The 16,465-nt window shown below is 33.3% G+C and overlaps 2 protein-coding genes across 2 annotated transcripts in view; one reads left to right on the forward strand and one right to left on the reverse strand.

The window, feature by feature from the left end:
- The window catches only part of aig1 (androgen-induced 1 (H. sapiens)), an 82,157-nt gene extending 73,892 nt beyond the window's left edge, over positions 1 to 8,265 (forward strand). Inside the window, exon 6 of the mRNA XM_073816798.1 lies at positions 6,464 to 8,265. Within this exon, the coding sequence (XP_073672899.1) occupies positions 6,464 to 6,498 (35 nt within the window). The 3' untranslated portion in view covers positions 6,499 to 8,265. The remainder of the gene's footprint in view (positions 1 to 6,463) is intronic.
- Positions 8,266 to 10,835: 2,570 nt separating this feature from the next.
- On the reverse strand, positions 10,836 to 16,410 carry adat2 (adenosine deaminase tRNA specific 2). The gene is made up of 6 exons (XM_073816799.1): positions 16,217 to 16,410; positions 15,816 to 15,920; positions 13,281 to 13,431; positions 12,087 to 12,193; positions 11,839 to 11,911; positions 10,836 to 11,757 (listed from the first exon to the last, which is right to left on the reverse strand). Exons 1-6 carry the CDS (start codon positions 16,307 to 16,309, stop codon positions 11,642 to 11,644), a joined length of 645 nt encoding a protein of 214 aa, XP_073672900.1. The 5' UTR covers positions 16,310 to 16,410; the 3' UTR covers positions 10,836 to 11,641.
- Between the last annotated feature and the right edge of the window lie 55 nt (positions 16,411 to 16,465).

Here is a 16,465-nt window from a genome sequence, read left to right on the forward strand (position 1 = left end):
AGGCTTTCTCCTATGGAGCTGATCTATGTCCCTTCATCCTCAGTACAAGATCTCCCTCTTATGTCCAAAGCAGCAGTATTGTAATCTCCGACAGCCCTTCCAGCTAAACTAACCATGAACACTTCCGTCACTAATGCTTTGCGCTGTTCTTCACACTGACTCACGGTTCGAACAGCTTGTTGAAATGCACAATCAGTTGCCAAGAGATCATAGATCTTGAATACGCAGTTACTGCAGTATCCAAAAATATTGGAAAAATACTAAAGAAACTGTTTAAGAAAATACTGGTATTTCAGCATGCATAATATATTTTTAAATGATCAGCATCTGACAAATTATTCTGAAGTGGCAAGCAAGAATGTAACCACATTTCAGTGGTGTGCCATGGTGTTCTGAAATGAGGAGACAAAGTCCTCTTAGTTTTTTTTTTTTTTTTTTAAATAAAAATTAAATTATTTGCCAGTCACATTTTCTTGGTTAAACATTACTTACACTATCAGAAAAAGAGAAAAAAAAAAACTATTCAGTTATTATATATTAACAGTGTAATCAATATTCGATTTATTAAAGCCAAGTATGAATTTATTCTAAAATAATAAATCAAGGCAGTAATAATTTAAACTATGTAACTTATTTGTTAATTTAGTTGAAGTCAAAAGTTTACATACACCTTGCAGAATCTGCAAAATCTTAATTATTTTACCAAAATGAGAGGGATCATACAAAATGCATGTTATTTTTTATTTAGTACTGACCTGAATAAGATATTTCACATAAAAGACGTTTACATATAGTCCAGAAGAGAACAAAAATAGTTAATAATAGTTAGTAGTTATAAAAATGACCCCATTCAAAAGTTTACATACACTTGATTCTTAATACTGTGTTGTTACCTGAATGATCCACAGCTGTGTTTTTTTTTTTTTGTTTTTTTTTTTTTAGTGATAGTTGTTCATGAGTTTCTTGTTTGTCCTGAACAGGTAAACTGCCCTCTGTTCTTCAGAAAAAAACTTCTGTTTTTTTTCACACTGAGGACAACTGAGGGACTCATGTGCAGCTACTACAGAACGTTCAAAAGCTCACTGATGCTTCAGATGAGTGAAAACGTTTTGAATTTGAAGATGAGAGTAAATTTCACTTTTGTCTTCTGGGGAACATGTAAGCATCTTCTGTAGCTCCTGAAGGGCAGTACTAAATTGAAAAATATATTTAGGCAAAATAAGAAAAATTTACAACCCTGGCTAATGCATTGTTTTTCCTTTTGAAGCATCAGTGAGCATTTTAATCTTTGTTAATAGTTGCATATGAGTGCCTCAGTGTGAAAAGATGGAAATCAAAATTATACAGTTATTGTTGGAAGGAAGCAAAAATGCTGAAAAATCAAAGAATGTGTGTAACCTGAAGGACTTTTCTGCAGAATTCCAGGTAGTTTAACTGCTCAGGACAAACAAGGGACAAGGGAACAAAGTCAAACATACACAGCTGTGGATCATTCAGGTAAAAACACAGTATTATAAATTCAATTATTATTTTCTCTTGTGGACTATATGTAAACGTCTTTTATGTGAAATATCTTATTCAGGTTAGTACTAAATAAAAAAATAAAAATCACATGCTTTTTGTATGATCTCTCTTATTTTGGTAAAATAGTTGACATTTTGCAGATTCTGCAAAGTGTATGTAAACTTTTGACTTAAACTATGTTCAGAAATTCTTTTTAATAGCTAACTTTTGACTATTTTTATTTTTTTCAGATTGTCAGTCATCAAATATTGGTCACAGACATAGAGATTTACCTTAAATTTCAGGCCATTTCAAATCTTATTTTGACAAAGTGGTGTGAGTTGTTTACTTATTTTTTGTAAATTACTCTTTCCATTAACGCCATTATATTGTTCATTCAGACTGATTTGCAAACAGTTAATGCATTTGGCGTCTCAAACTTTTGCATTTTTATACTAATACAGTTTTGAACATTATTGCACCTAATGCATTAACTAACTGAACCTTATTGCAATTCACACAATATACTGTTTTTATATGCCGGCTGTAGTATAATACATAGGCTTATACAAAAGTTACTTCTGGTTAGATCCTGCTTTGGCACCACAACAGTAAACAAAATAAAAGGCCAAGGGGCATTTTCTCCAAGGAGGCAAAGGAGGCAGTGTCTCCTCAAAATATTGGATAAGAAAAAAAAAATTAAAAAGTGTATAAATAGGGGAAAGTCACATGAGAGGATTAAATGCCTCCATCGCGATATGAATGGATATGACTGGTTATGTTTGGATGTGATTGGTTTACATTTACATTTATTCATTTAGCAGACGCTTTTATCCAAAGCGACTTAAAATTGGGAATACAACAAGTGATTCATCCTAAGGAGGCAGATCAACAAAGGAAGTGCTCAAAAATACAACATATCAGGCGTTGTTAGAAGAGTGCAGGCTAGAAAGGGAGGATCAAGAAGAGAGGAGAGCAAGTTTTTTTTTTATAGATTGACATAGTGTCGAAAAAGATGGGTTTTCAGCAGTTAAGTTCATGCGATAAGTTAATAAGAAAGAAAGAAAAAAGAAAGTAAGAAAGAAAGAAAGAAAGAAAGATAGAAAGAAAGAAAGAAAGAAAGAAAGATAGTAAGAAAGAAAGAAAAAAGAAAGTAAGAAAGAAAGAAAGATAGAAAGAAAGAAAGTTAGTAAGAAAAAAGGAAGTTAATAAGAAAGAAAGAAAGTTAATAAGAAAGAAAGAAAGATAGTAAGAAAGAAAGTAACAAAGAAAGAAAGAGAGAAAGATATTAAGAAAAAGTTAGTAAGAAAGAAAGAAAAGAAAGAAAGTTAGTAAAAAGAAAAGAAAGTTAGCAAGAAAGAAAAAACGTTAGTAAGAAAGAAAGAAAGAAAGTTAGTAAGAAAGAAAGAAAGATAGTAAGAAAGTTAGTAAGAAAGAAAGAAAGAAAGATAGTAAGAAAGAAAGTTAGTAAGAAAGAAAGAAAGAAAGATAGTAAGAAAGAAAGAAAGAAAGATAGTAAGAAAGTTAGTAAGAAAGAAAGAAAGATAGTAAGAAAGTTAGTAAGAAAGTTAGAAAGAAAGAAAGAAAGATAGTAAGAAAGTTAGTAAGAAATAGGGATGGCGAAAACTAAAAAATTTCTTGACCGACCACCGAGCCTCATTAGCCGGTTGAAACCGGTTAACCGATTAGTTTAAAATATGGTACGCTATTTGAAATAACAGCCATTTCGAGCCGCGCCTGCAATTTCGCAACTCTGTCGCATCTGGCCGCGATCACACCGAACGCGTCTTTTAGTTCTAAAAACGCGAGGCGCACAGCACTGCCTTTTTTTTTGGTGACTTTTAATAAAAGAGCGTGCTGCGTTTTTTTTATGTTGCTAAGCATTGACCAAAACAGCTGTCCTGTCAGTCAAATCAAAGGATTATAGCGCGAGCACTCTAAAATCTTAGTTTTATGCTGTTAAGTAAACTGTCATATTAGCAGAAACCCTAAATAATACAGCTCCAGGTTACCCACGATAGACACAAAAGGTTTCTCCTCTATTTCTTGCAGTCTCCGGACTTTTTAAGCAACCGTAAAATTCCGTCACCACAACAGAAGGTCCGCCTCTCCATTCATTCGATTGGACAATGGAAAAGAACGCGAATGACGTTGGGCGTTTTTCCGCTCAGAGTTGATTTTTTTTCAACTTCACGCGCTCAGAGCGCTTCTGCAAAATCACGAGGCGCAGCAGGCGGTGAAAACGCGAGGCGCCTGGGGCACATAAGCAGCGCGTAGAACGCTCACTGCCAACAGAAAACCATTCAAAAGAGGCGCCTCCAACTGCAAAAACGCGCTCGGTGTGATCGCGGCCTCTCTCTGCCGCTCTGCCTCCCGCACACACACACACACACACACACACACTGCCACTCACGTCACTTTTTTTAAAATCCCCTACAGCGCGAAACATGAGTCCCGCAAATGCGGCGCTGAAGAGCTTGTTGTATGTAATCGTAGGACAAATGGCTCCTTAGTTTCAAATGGTTTGGGTACAAGGTGATCGCTTTGAAAATAAAGGCGTTTGTCTAGGTTAGAAGCTCATTTGAAACATTGCCACGGCTCATTTGAGAAAATGACAGCTCCGAAGAGACGCCGCTTTAGTTGAGGTAGTGCTAACCATAATAAAGAAAGATGATGATCATCATCACCTTATCGGTTACCACTGAAATGTAGATGTAATGTATTTCCAAATCTAAGCCCATTTTATGTGGAATGTTGCCTAATAGACTGCAACATGATAAAACCAATGGATAAAACAGGCACCTTCAGAATGCGTAAAAGACGCACCGGCACTTTTTTTTTTTAACCGACTACCGACAACTTTGACCGGTTAACGTTGATACGGTCAACCACCGGTCAAACGGTCATCGGTTAACATCCCTAGTAAGAAAGAAAGAAAAATATTAAGAAAGAAAAAGTTAGTAAGAAAGAAAGATAGTAAGTAAGAAAGAAAGAAAGAAAGAAAGAAAGAAAGAAAGATAGTAAGAAAGAAAGAAAGAAAGAAAGATAGTAAGAAAGAAAGAAAGATAGTAAGAAAGAAAGAAAGAAAGAAAGAAAGAAAGAAAGAAAGATAGTAAGAAAGAAAGTTAGTAAGAAAAAAAGAAAGTTAATAAGAAAGAAAGAAAGAAAGATAGTAAGAAAGAAAGTAACAAAGAAAGAAAGTTAGTAAGAAAGAGAGAAAGATATTAAGAAAGAAAAGAAAGAAAGTTAGTAAAAAGAAAAGAAAGTTAGCAAGAAAGAAGGAAAGTTAGTAAGAAAGAAAGAAAGAAAGAAAGATAGTAAGAAAGAAAGAAAGTTAGTAAGAAAGAAAGAAAGTTAGTAAGAAAGAAAGAAAGTTAGTAAGAAAAAAAGAAAGTCAATAAGAAAGAAAGAAAGAAAGTTAATAAGAAAGAAAGAAAAAAGAAAGTTAATAAGAAAGAAAGAAAGAAAGAAAGAAAGATAGTAAGAAAGAGAGAAAGATATTAAGAAAGAAAAAGTTAGTAAGAAAGAAAGAAAAGAAAGAAAGTTAGTAAAAAGAAAAGAAAGTTAGCAAGAAAGAAAGAAAGAAAGTTAGTAAGAAAGAAAGAAAGATAGTAAGAAAGAAAGTTAGTAAGAAAGAAAGAAAGATAGTAAGAAAGAAAGAAAGAAAGAAAGATAGTAAGAAAGAAAGATAGTAAGAAAGAAAGAAAGATATTAAGAAAGTAACAAAGAAAGAAAGTTAGTAAGAAAGAAAAAAGAAAAAGAAAGAAAGTTAGTAAGAAAGAAAGAAAAAAGAAAGAAAGATAGAAAGAAAGATAGTAAGAAAGAAAGAAAGTTAGTAAGAAAAAAGAAAGTTAATAAGAAAGAAAGTTAGTAAGAAGGAAAAAAGAAAGAAAGTTAATAAGAAAAAAAGAAAGTTAATAAGAAAGAAAGAAAGATAGTAAGAAAGAAAGTAACAAAGAAAGAAAGTTAGTAAGAAAGGGAGAAAGATATTAAGAAAGAAAAAGTTAGTAAGAAAGAAAGAAAAGAAAGAAAGTTAGTAAAAAGAAAAGAAAGTTAGTAAGAAAGAACGAAAGAAAAAGAAAGTTAGTGAGAAAGAAAGAAAGATAGCAAGAAAGAAAGTTAGTAAGAAAGAAAAGAAAGATATTAAGAAAGAAACAAAGAAATAAAGTTAGTAAGAAAGAAAAAAAGAAAGATAGTAAGCAAGAAAGTTAGTAAGAAAGAAAGAAAGAAAAAGAAAGTTAGTGAGAAAGAAAGAAAGAAAAAGAAAGTTAGTGAGAAAGAAAGAAAGAAAGATAGCAAGAAAGAAAGTTAGTAAGAAAGAAAGAAAGAAAGAAAGAAAGAAAGAATAAGAAAGTTAGTAAGAAAGAAAAGAAAGAAAGATATTAAGAAAGAAAGTAACAAAAAAATAAAGTTAGTAAGAAAGAAAAAAGAAAGATAGTAAGAAAGAAAGATATTAAGAAAGAAAGTAACAAAGAAAGAAAGTTAGTAAGAAAGAAAAAAGAAAGATAGTAAGAAAGAAAAAGTTAGTAAGAAAGAAAGAAAAGAAAGTTAGTAAAAAAGAAAAGAAAGTTAGTAAGAAAGAACGAAAGAAAAAGAAAGTTAGTAAGAAAGAAAGAAAAAGAAAGTTAGTAAGAAAGAAAGATATTAAGAAAGTAACAAAGAAAGAAAGAAAGAAAGAAAGTTAGTAAAAAAAGAAAAGAAAGTTAGTAAGAAAGAAAGAAAAAGAAAGTTAGTAAGAAAGAAAGAAAAGAAAGAAAGATATTAAGAAAGAAAGAAAGAAAGAAAGAAAGTAAGTAAGTAAGAAATGTGACTATCAATAAAACTATATTCAAAAAACATATACAAATATTTCTGATTATCTATATCAGACAAAACATCTGTATCGGTGCATATCTAAAGCTATCCACATACCTAACATGTTAACCCTAACATTAAAAAGCTTTTTTTCTCCTTTTTCTAGGCTCTCTGGAATCAGACAAGACCAAAACTGACTGAAGACCACCACTAATGTTCCCCTGCCTCTTTTCTCTTCTTCTCAGTTCAAATCAGTTGGACTTTGGAGTTTAAACCAATATTATATATTTATTTTGATCTCCCGAAACACTCATCTTATCCTCATTACTGCCCCCTAATTAAATAAAGCACAGACCTGTATTGGCTTGAAAATTAAACTGAATAATTCATGTTTTTAATTTATGTTATGAATGTTACAGTATTGCAGAGTACCTCGAGCATTGTGTGTGCAATTCAATGATGTCTACTGCACACATGCTGTATTGTTGTGTCCAAAGCCAGTTTAACAAACCACAATACATATATAACTCACGTCAGGTATTATTTATGTACACAGGGATGATTTATGAGGGATTTTGTTATTATTTGTCCAGTTAAACAAATAAGCAACATCTTTATATACACGTAGCATATGGCAAACGACAATGAGCACGAGATAATTTGCTTAGACGAGTTGTTTATGGTGTTTCCAAAGCCATAAAGGTTTTTAAGATAAGCAGATATTCCCGCAAGAAATCCAAACATTGACACAAGACACTTTACAATAAATTCTCATATGTTAACATTAGCTAACATGAACTAGCAATGAGCAATAAGCATTTATCAATCATTGTAAATGTTAGTTACTAAAAATACAATTGTTTAATTTTTGTTTGTTTGTTCACAGTGTATAAAACTTTTTCTTTTTAAATTTAAAACTAAAATAGTAAACTAATGTTAACAAGTGGAACCTTATTGTAAAGTGTTACCTCCTATTTAAATGGTTTATTTTATCTCAAAGGGATGTAATGCTTCATATCTTATGGAAATGACAAGCCTTTTTTTTCTTCTTTTATTAAATAAAGTTCGAAAATAATTTTCTCATTGTCGTTTTTATGAAGGAAGCCAGACAAGAAGAGTATAGTCTTCACTCAGCGATTTTCTTTCTCTCCTTACGCTCGCACATACACAGATGCACCACAATTCTGTGGGAAAAGTAGAGCCAACCGTTCAATTACCAAGGAAAAATTGTTGTACTTATGATTTAATGTTTGTCCTATATTTTCTCTGGCCTTTTCGCCCTCGCCTTTTAAGACACAGATGTTGCCCAAACATAACAATTCCTTTGTGCAGAGCTGGACATTCTTTTTAATGAGAAACACACACATTTTAGGCCTGAGGAAAAGGAGTTCGCTCAACAAGGAATTGCAATCACCTTTTGATGGACAAGTTCAAATAACCAGGCTCTGCTGAACCTTCTCCCCTTAAAGTCCAATTTTCAACTCTTAAGTCTAGAATGCGTGTCCCAAATAGCCAAGAAAAAGACTTTGGCGCAACACAACAGCTAAACGCTATGTGATAAAAGCGGAAATTTGAGGAGCAAAGCCTCTCGGGCTTTTAAAAAGAAAACCGACAGTGAGAAACCTTGTATCATCACATCTAAATTTTCAGACGAAACCGTCAAAATACTCTCCTGTTTCATGTTCACACCTCATCATGCATTTTACTCTCGGAGGAATTGTTGAAAAATAGATGCAGGATACCTTCAGCACTGACTGGCAATTGAATTTCATTACAATTCTCATAAACATTATGATAGGTCTGCCTGACAACACTTTGGTTGACAATTTAGGCTGGGCGCTGTGTTTGGAGGCATGGGAAAGTGTGTGTATGTGTGTTTAAGTTCTCTGTCAGAGTGTTAATTTCAGAACGACACTTCAGTCTCCTCATTAACACTGCCTCTCCTGCATGTAGAAGTACTAAAGTGAACGGCTCCCTAATGTGTATTAACAAACCTAATAAAAAAAAGATGTAAATGAAGTGAGTACAGCAGAACTGAAGGACAGCTCAATGACAGTCCATAAATGACTACATGGCATTTATGGACATTTTTGTGTATTTGAACCCTTTCCAACAATGACTATGACAAATATGCAACTATTACAGAAAGTTCAAACGTTCACTGATGCTTCAGAAGGAAACACAATGCAATAAGAGCCAGGGGTGAGTCTGTAACTGAAGATCAGAGTAAATTTAACTTATTTTGTCTTTTGGAAAACATACTATTATTTTCTGTAGTTTCTGATGGGCAGTACTAAATAAGAAAAATGTACACATCTTCATTCTGTTCAAAAGTTTTCACCCCTGGCTCTTAATGCATTGTGTTTCCTTCTGAAGCATCAGTGAGCGTTTGAACCTTCTGTAATAAGTGCATATAGTCCTTCAGTTGTCCTTAGTGTGAAAAGATGGATCTCAAAATCATAGTCATTTTTGGAAAGGGTTCAAATGCACAAAAAATGCTGAGAAACCAAAGAATTTGTGGGACCTGTACATGTTTTCTGAAGAAAACACGGCTGTGGATCATTCAGGTAACAACACAGTATTAAGAATCAAGTGTATGTAAACTTTTGAACGGGGGCAATTTTATAAATTCAACTACTATTTTCTCTTGTGAACTATATGTAAACATCTTTTATGTGAAATATCTTATTCAGGCCAGTACTAAATAAAAAACAACATGCATTTTGTATGATCCCTAATATTTTGCAGATTCTGCAGGGTGTATGTAAACTTTTGACCTCAACTGTAAAGGCAAGCATGGTTAGCATACGAGACTTGGAATAATAAATTCAGTTTAATAAGTAATAATAATAATCAAATCAAAATTTAATAACTTTCTCTTTCTCTGAAATGAATTTCCTGTTCCATTAATGTCACTTTAGCCATGCAAGCAATTAAATAATATTAGGCAATTCACATTTTCATATGCAAAATTCGCTTTTTATCACTGAATATCCTTCCCTCATGAAAAAGCCAATTGAAGAAGCAAAACCGGTAACAAACAGTAATACTTGATGACTTTCAGACTGATGAAAACTAGAAGGCTCAAACTTTCCTTACACCTCATGCTTAAAAATAAATACATACATACTTGTAGAATAAAACGCCTTGTACCCTAACCATCCTAACCTGTGAGCTTTCCCAAGCCCTCTCTGTGGGATTATACAAACCTATGATTTTCACCTCAGACAAAATATTAACATTGGAAAACCTATTACGAAATACACCGGTCCTTCACATGAATTTGACACTATGATTCACTCCATTTAAAAGCTGAATGAAACTTTATGAACTACCATCTATGGATAAAGAGTTAGAGACCAAATATTTTTCTCAGTCCATGCGAACAGGGACAGCGTAGGTGGTTGCAGCTTGTTTTACGATGTTCTTTTTTCGCACTGACTCATGGCGTAACGCTGCCAGGGCATAACACCTGTCAAATGCTTACCAGGTGTGCGACCAGAGCTCTGTTGTTTTGAGTCGGTTACTAAGACCATACTATTTACACAATGAATCTAAATGATTATTTTTATTTATTAATGACAGCTCCTGTCATTTCAACATCAGGATAGAAGAGTCTTATTAAAAAAGCCAGCTGTGAGCGCTCAATGTCTGATCATTCATCACGAAACAATAAAACCCATAGGTTCTCTGCTTACAATGACAATAACAGAGCAGTAACTGACCGAGGACATTTTTCAAATATGATATAGCCGGCTGAACCCATAACCATGTAAGACGACAAGCCTTGAGAAACGACAGACCTAAACATCTCAGACACCTCACATCTACTTCCAAAACCGCTTGATTTCTCTTTCATACGCACCCACAGAAAACCCACTTCCAGCCACTAATAACACATTACATGGCAATTTAATAATGTGGGGTTTAAGGAACTATTACGAGCTACGTTATACTTTAATAACCAGAAACGCAACATGACATGAATATTTGCACGACAAGTGGAAGTGTGCGGATCAGGATTAGTATTGCTAACTAAAACTCTAAATAAAAATTAGAAATGCTGCCTTAGTGGATTGAATTTGTGACTGAGAGTGTATCATATGAAAAAATGTTAGCCAAATTGAATCAAAATTATAAAGATCTGGACATATGGGAAAAATTTATTCAGACTGTGGTTTCAAAGGATGATTGATAATAGATCAATGTTTAGATTGTGACTTGCTTAACCTGTTGTGCTTTACAGTATTATCTCTGGTTATTACTCAGTGATTACCATTGTTGTGTCCTTTTTTTTTTTAATTTTTTTTTTTTTTTTTTTAATTTATTTATTTATTTATTTTTTTATTGTTTTGTTTTGTAAATAGATTTACTTGTATGTTATGTATAAGAAAACCAATAAAAAAACTTCATTTTCAAAAAAAAAAAAGAAATGCTGCCTTAAAAGTTAGCCTTAAAGTTAAAGAATAAAATTCAAAAACATAAGGATAAAAATTATAAAGTTTTTTTTTTTTTTAATTACAGAAGCACATAAAATCACTGGAAAGGAACTAAACTGACCACTGAAAATCTCTTTAAAAATTTAACTGTATTAAAATATAATTTAAAAAAACTATTAATTAGTAATACTAAATTAACATTAAGTATGAAAGCAACAGAGAAAGTTGCAAAATAAATAAATACATACAATAAAAAAAAACAGGCAAACCTAAGGAAAGACCTTCAAAAACTGTGAAAGGAAAGAACACAAAGCGTCAAGAATAATTTTATACTGTTTTACGATACTTTTATGTTTTTGTTTTCCTACTATAGCGCTTGACAGCCTCCATTTTCATTCACTTTAATTATATTTTAATAATGGGATACGTATATTTGAAAACCTCTTCATAAAATGTACCTTTTGCAGGGTGAGAAAGTAATGACAAATTAATTTTTTACTATCCCTTTAAAGTTTCTAGCTATGAAGTAAGTGGAAACTCCACCTGGGTTTGTCCTGCATCTGCTCATGAGCCCAAGACTGAGATCATTAAGAGTTCAGAATCAGCTCTCTGGGTTGTGTAAGGACACAAAGAGAGCAAGAGCTGGAGAAGAACCTGCGCTTTAATGCAGAACAGGCCCGGTCTTTTGCTTCTACACACTGTTAACAGACAACTCACAGCGTCCAGCCACAGAGAAGAGAAGGCCTGGAGGTTTACGAGCAATGTGGTCCAGATAATGAGCAAATGTGGTTCCACAAATAGTAGATTAAATCCGTGATCTCAAAAAGATGGTCAAATCAAAAGTCTCTGAGATCCAGGCACTGACAAGGTCTTGTAAACGTCTCAATTTTCAAATATTTTCCATTTCAACTCAAAGGAGCAATTGTTTCTTTTTCCTCATCTTGTGGTCCTTGTTTTACCTGAATGACTACAGCGCCATCTGGTGGACTGATCAAATCTTTCCTCACTTTAGGTTTGGGAGCTAACGAAAGAGAGAAAGAAACAAGTTTCAGAAACACATCAATGAAAAGATTAGCATGCATACATTAAACATCTCCCTTACCATTTGGGTTTTCTTGTTTATAAAACGTCTTGAGCATTTCAACAGCCTCTTCTGCTCTATAGCCAGCAATGCACTGTAATAAGCAAATAAGTATGTGCTACAGCAAAAATACGCATTGTGGTCTGGACTACAATTTAGAGAATGTGAAAGAAAAATATTCCAGCCACACAGAACCGTTCAGAATGTAAGGAACTGGCTTCCTGGAATTTAAATTGAACTCAATAGGAATTGGAGGGAAATTCTTTTACCTTAAATGAAGTTCCAGTGTGAGGCAAATGATCTGATGAGACATCCAGGACGGATCCACAGCCTCCAAATCGCTCATTTTTGCACCCATATACAACAAGAGGTATGTCTGTCTAAATGTTAAGGTATCATTTTAGCAATGACACTATTTTAATACTACTAGACAATAAAAACCCGGAGTAAATGCAATAATGCATTAAAAATGTACTTTTGTTTGGTGTCAAGTATTAAGAAATTAATACTTATATTCATCAAGGACCCATCATATTGATCAAATGTTAAAGAAAATATTTTATAATTTTAGAAAAGATTTCTATTTACAATAAATGCATTTAATATATTATTATATTATTATATTAAGCAGCATAACTGGTTTTAACTTTGATAATAATAATATATCTTTCTTCAGCATCAAATATTGTACAAGTATATTGGAATGATTTCTGATTTCTAAAGGAACATGTGACACTGAAGACTAGAGTAATGGCTGCTAAAAATTCAATCCTAAATCTAAATCTTGATTAAAAAATTGAAATGGTACAATTTTACAATTTTTTTTTTTTTAAAGATGTCTCTTCTGCTTACCAACCCAGCATTTATCATTTATCTAATTAGAAATCTTTTGTAACATTATAAATGTCTTTATCATCACCTTTGATGATTTAAAGCATCCTTGCTAAATAAAAGTATTAATTTCTATAATTTCCTTCCCCCCCAAAAATGAATTAGCTCTGAATGCTTTTTAATGGTATAGTAAATCTTTTTATTTAAGATAAATGCTGACCTTTCTATTTATATATTAACTCAACTATTTTAAAATATTGATGATGATAATAATAATCTAAGACTAGAGTAATGATGCTAAAAATTCAGCTTTGAAATTACAACATTTTAAAACAAATTCAAAAAGAAAACATATATTTTAAATAGTAAAAAAATCTAAATTTTTTGCTCTACCTAAAATCAAATAAATGCAGGATTGGTGAGCAGAAGAGGCTTCTTTAAAAAACATTAAAAATCTTACTGTTCAAAAACTTTTGACTGGTAGTACATACTAATAATTAAAACATTTTAAATTGTAATAATATTTCAATATTACTGTTTTACTGCATTTTTGATCAAATAAATCCAGCCTTGGTGGACATAAGCGGCTTCTTTTAAAACCATTATTGGTGACATTTTTGCATCAAGGATACGAAGCAGGCGCAGAGCAGCTGCGCACATGATACACGGCTCCACTGTCACATAAAGTACAGTCTGTTCACACACCTCCTTCGGGTCCTTGTCTCTGAAACGGCACCAATCAAGCACTTGATCCAGTGCCACCATTTCCGCATGCCGGGTAGCCTTGGGCAAAGCAGGCACAGACGTGAGGTTGTTTCATCTCATCTATTCCAGAGTTTCTCTGTGCTCTACTAGGAAGAACCATTAATCAAATTCCTAACATAACAGGAACTGTAATATATGGGTCAATGGCAAATAAGGATGTCTGAGATTATTGAAATCAGAAATTATTTTAAAAATCTAGTTCATAGCGCATCACCAGTAGTAAGTTCTTAGAAATTTACATTGTGCAACCACTGAAGTAAAACAAAGTCAGATATTTTCCTCTTACCTTAAGTATACACATCTTAACAGTGATTTGATCATGAATCATTTGCAAGAAAATAAGCCTTGTAATAAGATCTATTTTTGACAATCTCTAAACAGTTACACAACCTACACATTTTGACTTTAGGCCTCAGAAAAATATCAAAACGAATTTACATTCAGAAACTGAAAGCATGTTCGTCATAGAGTTGTTTTCACATCACAGTCTGTATAAACCATATTGTTTACATATTTTATATAACTTAACAGATTCTAAACACAGTTCATGTTTATTCACTGTTATGATATTAATAAATTATTATTTGATTTGAATACATATACAGAAGCACAGGGTTATAGTCAAAAAAGTGTTTTCATGACGTGTTTTCATCAGTCGGCCATATTGGCAGCACTAATGCCACTGAACTGAATGAAACTCACATCTTTTTCTGATTATTGCTGTTGAAAATGGTAAATTATTGTAATGTTTTGGTTATAACAAATCAAGGAGAAGAGTGCAAAAAACTGTCTGAGGAACAAAAGGCATTTGTGGTTGGCCAAACTGAAGCAGGATTTCCAGGGCAAGAATCTTGAAAACATTCATGTTTGTACTTATCATTTCAGGTCAGATAGGTGAAATATTAAGCTACCATCTTAATTAATACTGCTTGTATGTATCTTTACCACCGATTTAGCAGCTTCCACATGTTTTTTCCATGGTTTAGATAACATAAATTAGAAGAAAAACGTATTTAGTAGTACATTAACCGTGCAATCCATGCTGTTGTTTACATCCGAGTTATAGAGCTGGGCGGTATGACCAAAAATTTATATCACGGTATTTTTCAAAATTATACGGTATCACGGTATATGACGGTATTTTTTTTTTTCATGCATGACTAGGTGTTAACCACATTTCCTAATAAATTAGAGAATAATTACTGCAGTATATTGGCTTACATTGACTGGACTAGTATTAACCCAGGTTTGATTGGTCTCACAAAATGCTGCTGTTCACAAAGAAGTGACAGTGGCACTCATAATTGTAATGAGGTGAAGAAATCAGAATTCATGATTTGCAGTCAAAATACACAACACTTTATTGTGCATTCTTCACAAGTTCACATTTACAAGTCTACGCGTTTCTCTTCCAGCAGGAGGCGCTGTCAGAATGGTAGTATACAAAGTAGCGCAACAAATGATTTTGAAACGTGCAGCGCTCATATTTATTCAATGGATAGCCTTTTGAAGTTTCATCGCAATTCTTGTCTTTCAGTCCCCACATTTTAGACCACCTGAAATCATAATTATGACTTTCATAACCCCCTAATAACACTGCAGTCATCAATGAAAATTAAGAGCTTTATTTAAGACTTTCAAAAACAAACCTTACACAAAATACGTTTCTTTTTTATTTTTTTTCCCACCATGTTCGGGGCACAAGAAAAATATTAAGGGACTAAATTAATATCAGCATATGAAGTATAATCGTCTCTCATTGTCTGAAAGAATGCACATCAGATGCTGAAAGTCAGTTTTTACTTTCACTTTAACATATTGATCAGTTTCCACGTTGCTTGTGTGATATCCATTGGCTTTAAAACATAAATATTAATAAAAATACAGTATATAGAAAAGACATATCTTTAAAATATTGCGACGTAACACCAACGTAAAGCCATTGTTTTTCTCTCACTGAAAGCTACATCTGTCTGCGCACAATGCGCCGATCTCTGCTCTCATCACTGCAGACGCACCCCCTCTTGAGATTTCGGCATTACAAGTTTTGCAAATCGCTAACCCTGGGTCTTTCTCAGATATACTGAAATACGTCCACACCTCAGATGTGTTGCTTCAGACAAGCACGTGCAAGCTGCGGTTTCTGTTTGCGTCAACAAACGTGTTCCCAGCGCTTTGTACGCACACACTCACCGGTATTGGGGTATATGAAAAATGAATATCATTTAAAAAAAAAAACACCGGTATTCGGTATGAAAAGGTATACCGCCCAGCCCTATCCGAGTATCTCCAATATGGCCACGCATCAGGGTAACGGACCAAACCGTGACCTAAGTGCAAACCCTTTATAACCACAACGAAGAGAATCATTATATATTATAAGACATTGTGAAGTTACTTACATTTTTGGTTTCATTCACCTCATTTCTTCCTTTTCCAATAATCTCATTGTTGTAAACCATCAGACAGCCAACTGGAACCTCACCATTCTCAAGTGCCTCAAGCGCCTTTAAAAGTAATTCATATGTTTAATATTTTCTCAGAACTACTCGGGGACACAACACACACATTCTCTATGACAACAGATACCATAGTAAGTAAATATTACAAAAACTGGAAAATTCTCACAAGAAATTTGAATCGTTATAATTCCATACATAACGTTACTTGGGTTTTCGACTCACACGTTTCAAACGCGATGTTTCACAGTAAACATAATAATGCGGTAACTGCAGTATTTGAGGGGAAATTACAGTTACCATGGTAAATACTGGTAAAACAGTAAACATCAGAAAGGTTTTACCATGTCAAACGCCTTTGACATCCATGTTTGTATCTCACTGTCTAACGGTTGCAAAAAATCATTCGTCTCAGGTTCAACACTGTCTGCTTGCATCTCTATCAGTATCCTCAAAAAATTTATAACTATATAAATAAAGCAGCACAAATCAGAAAATGCTAGCTTTAGTAGTTTGCATACACGCACACGTGTTTACGGGGGACCGTAATCATGGATGGACCGTTCAGGGCGGCGGATCGACCGCAGAATCGA

Source organism: Garra rufa, chromosome 13 (genome assembly GCF_049309525.1).
Source record: "Garra rufa chromosome 13, GarRuf1.0, whole genome shotgun sequence".
Classification (NCBI taxonomy): domain Eukaryota; kingdom Metazoa; phylum Chordata; class Actinopteri; order Cypriniformes; family Cyprinidae; genus Garra; species Garra rufa.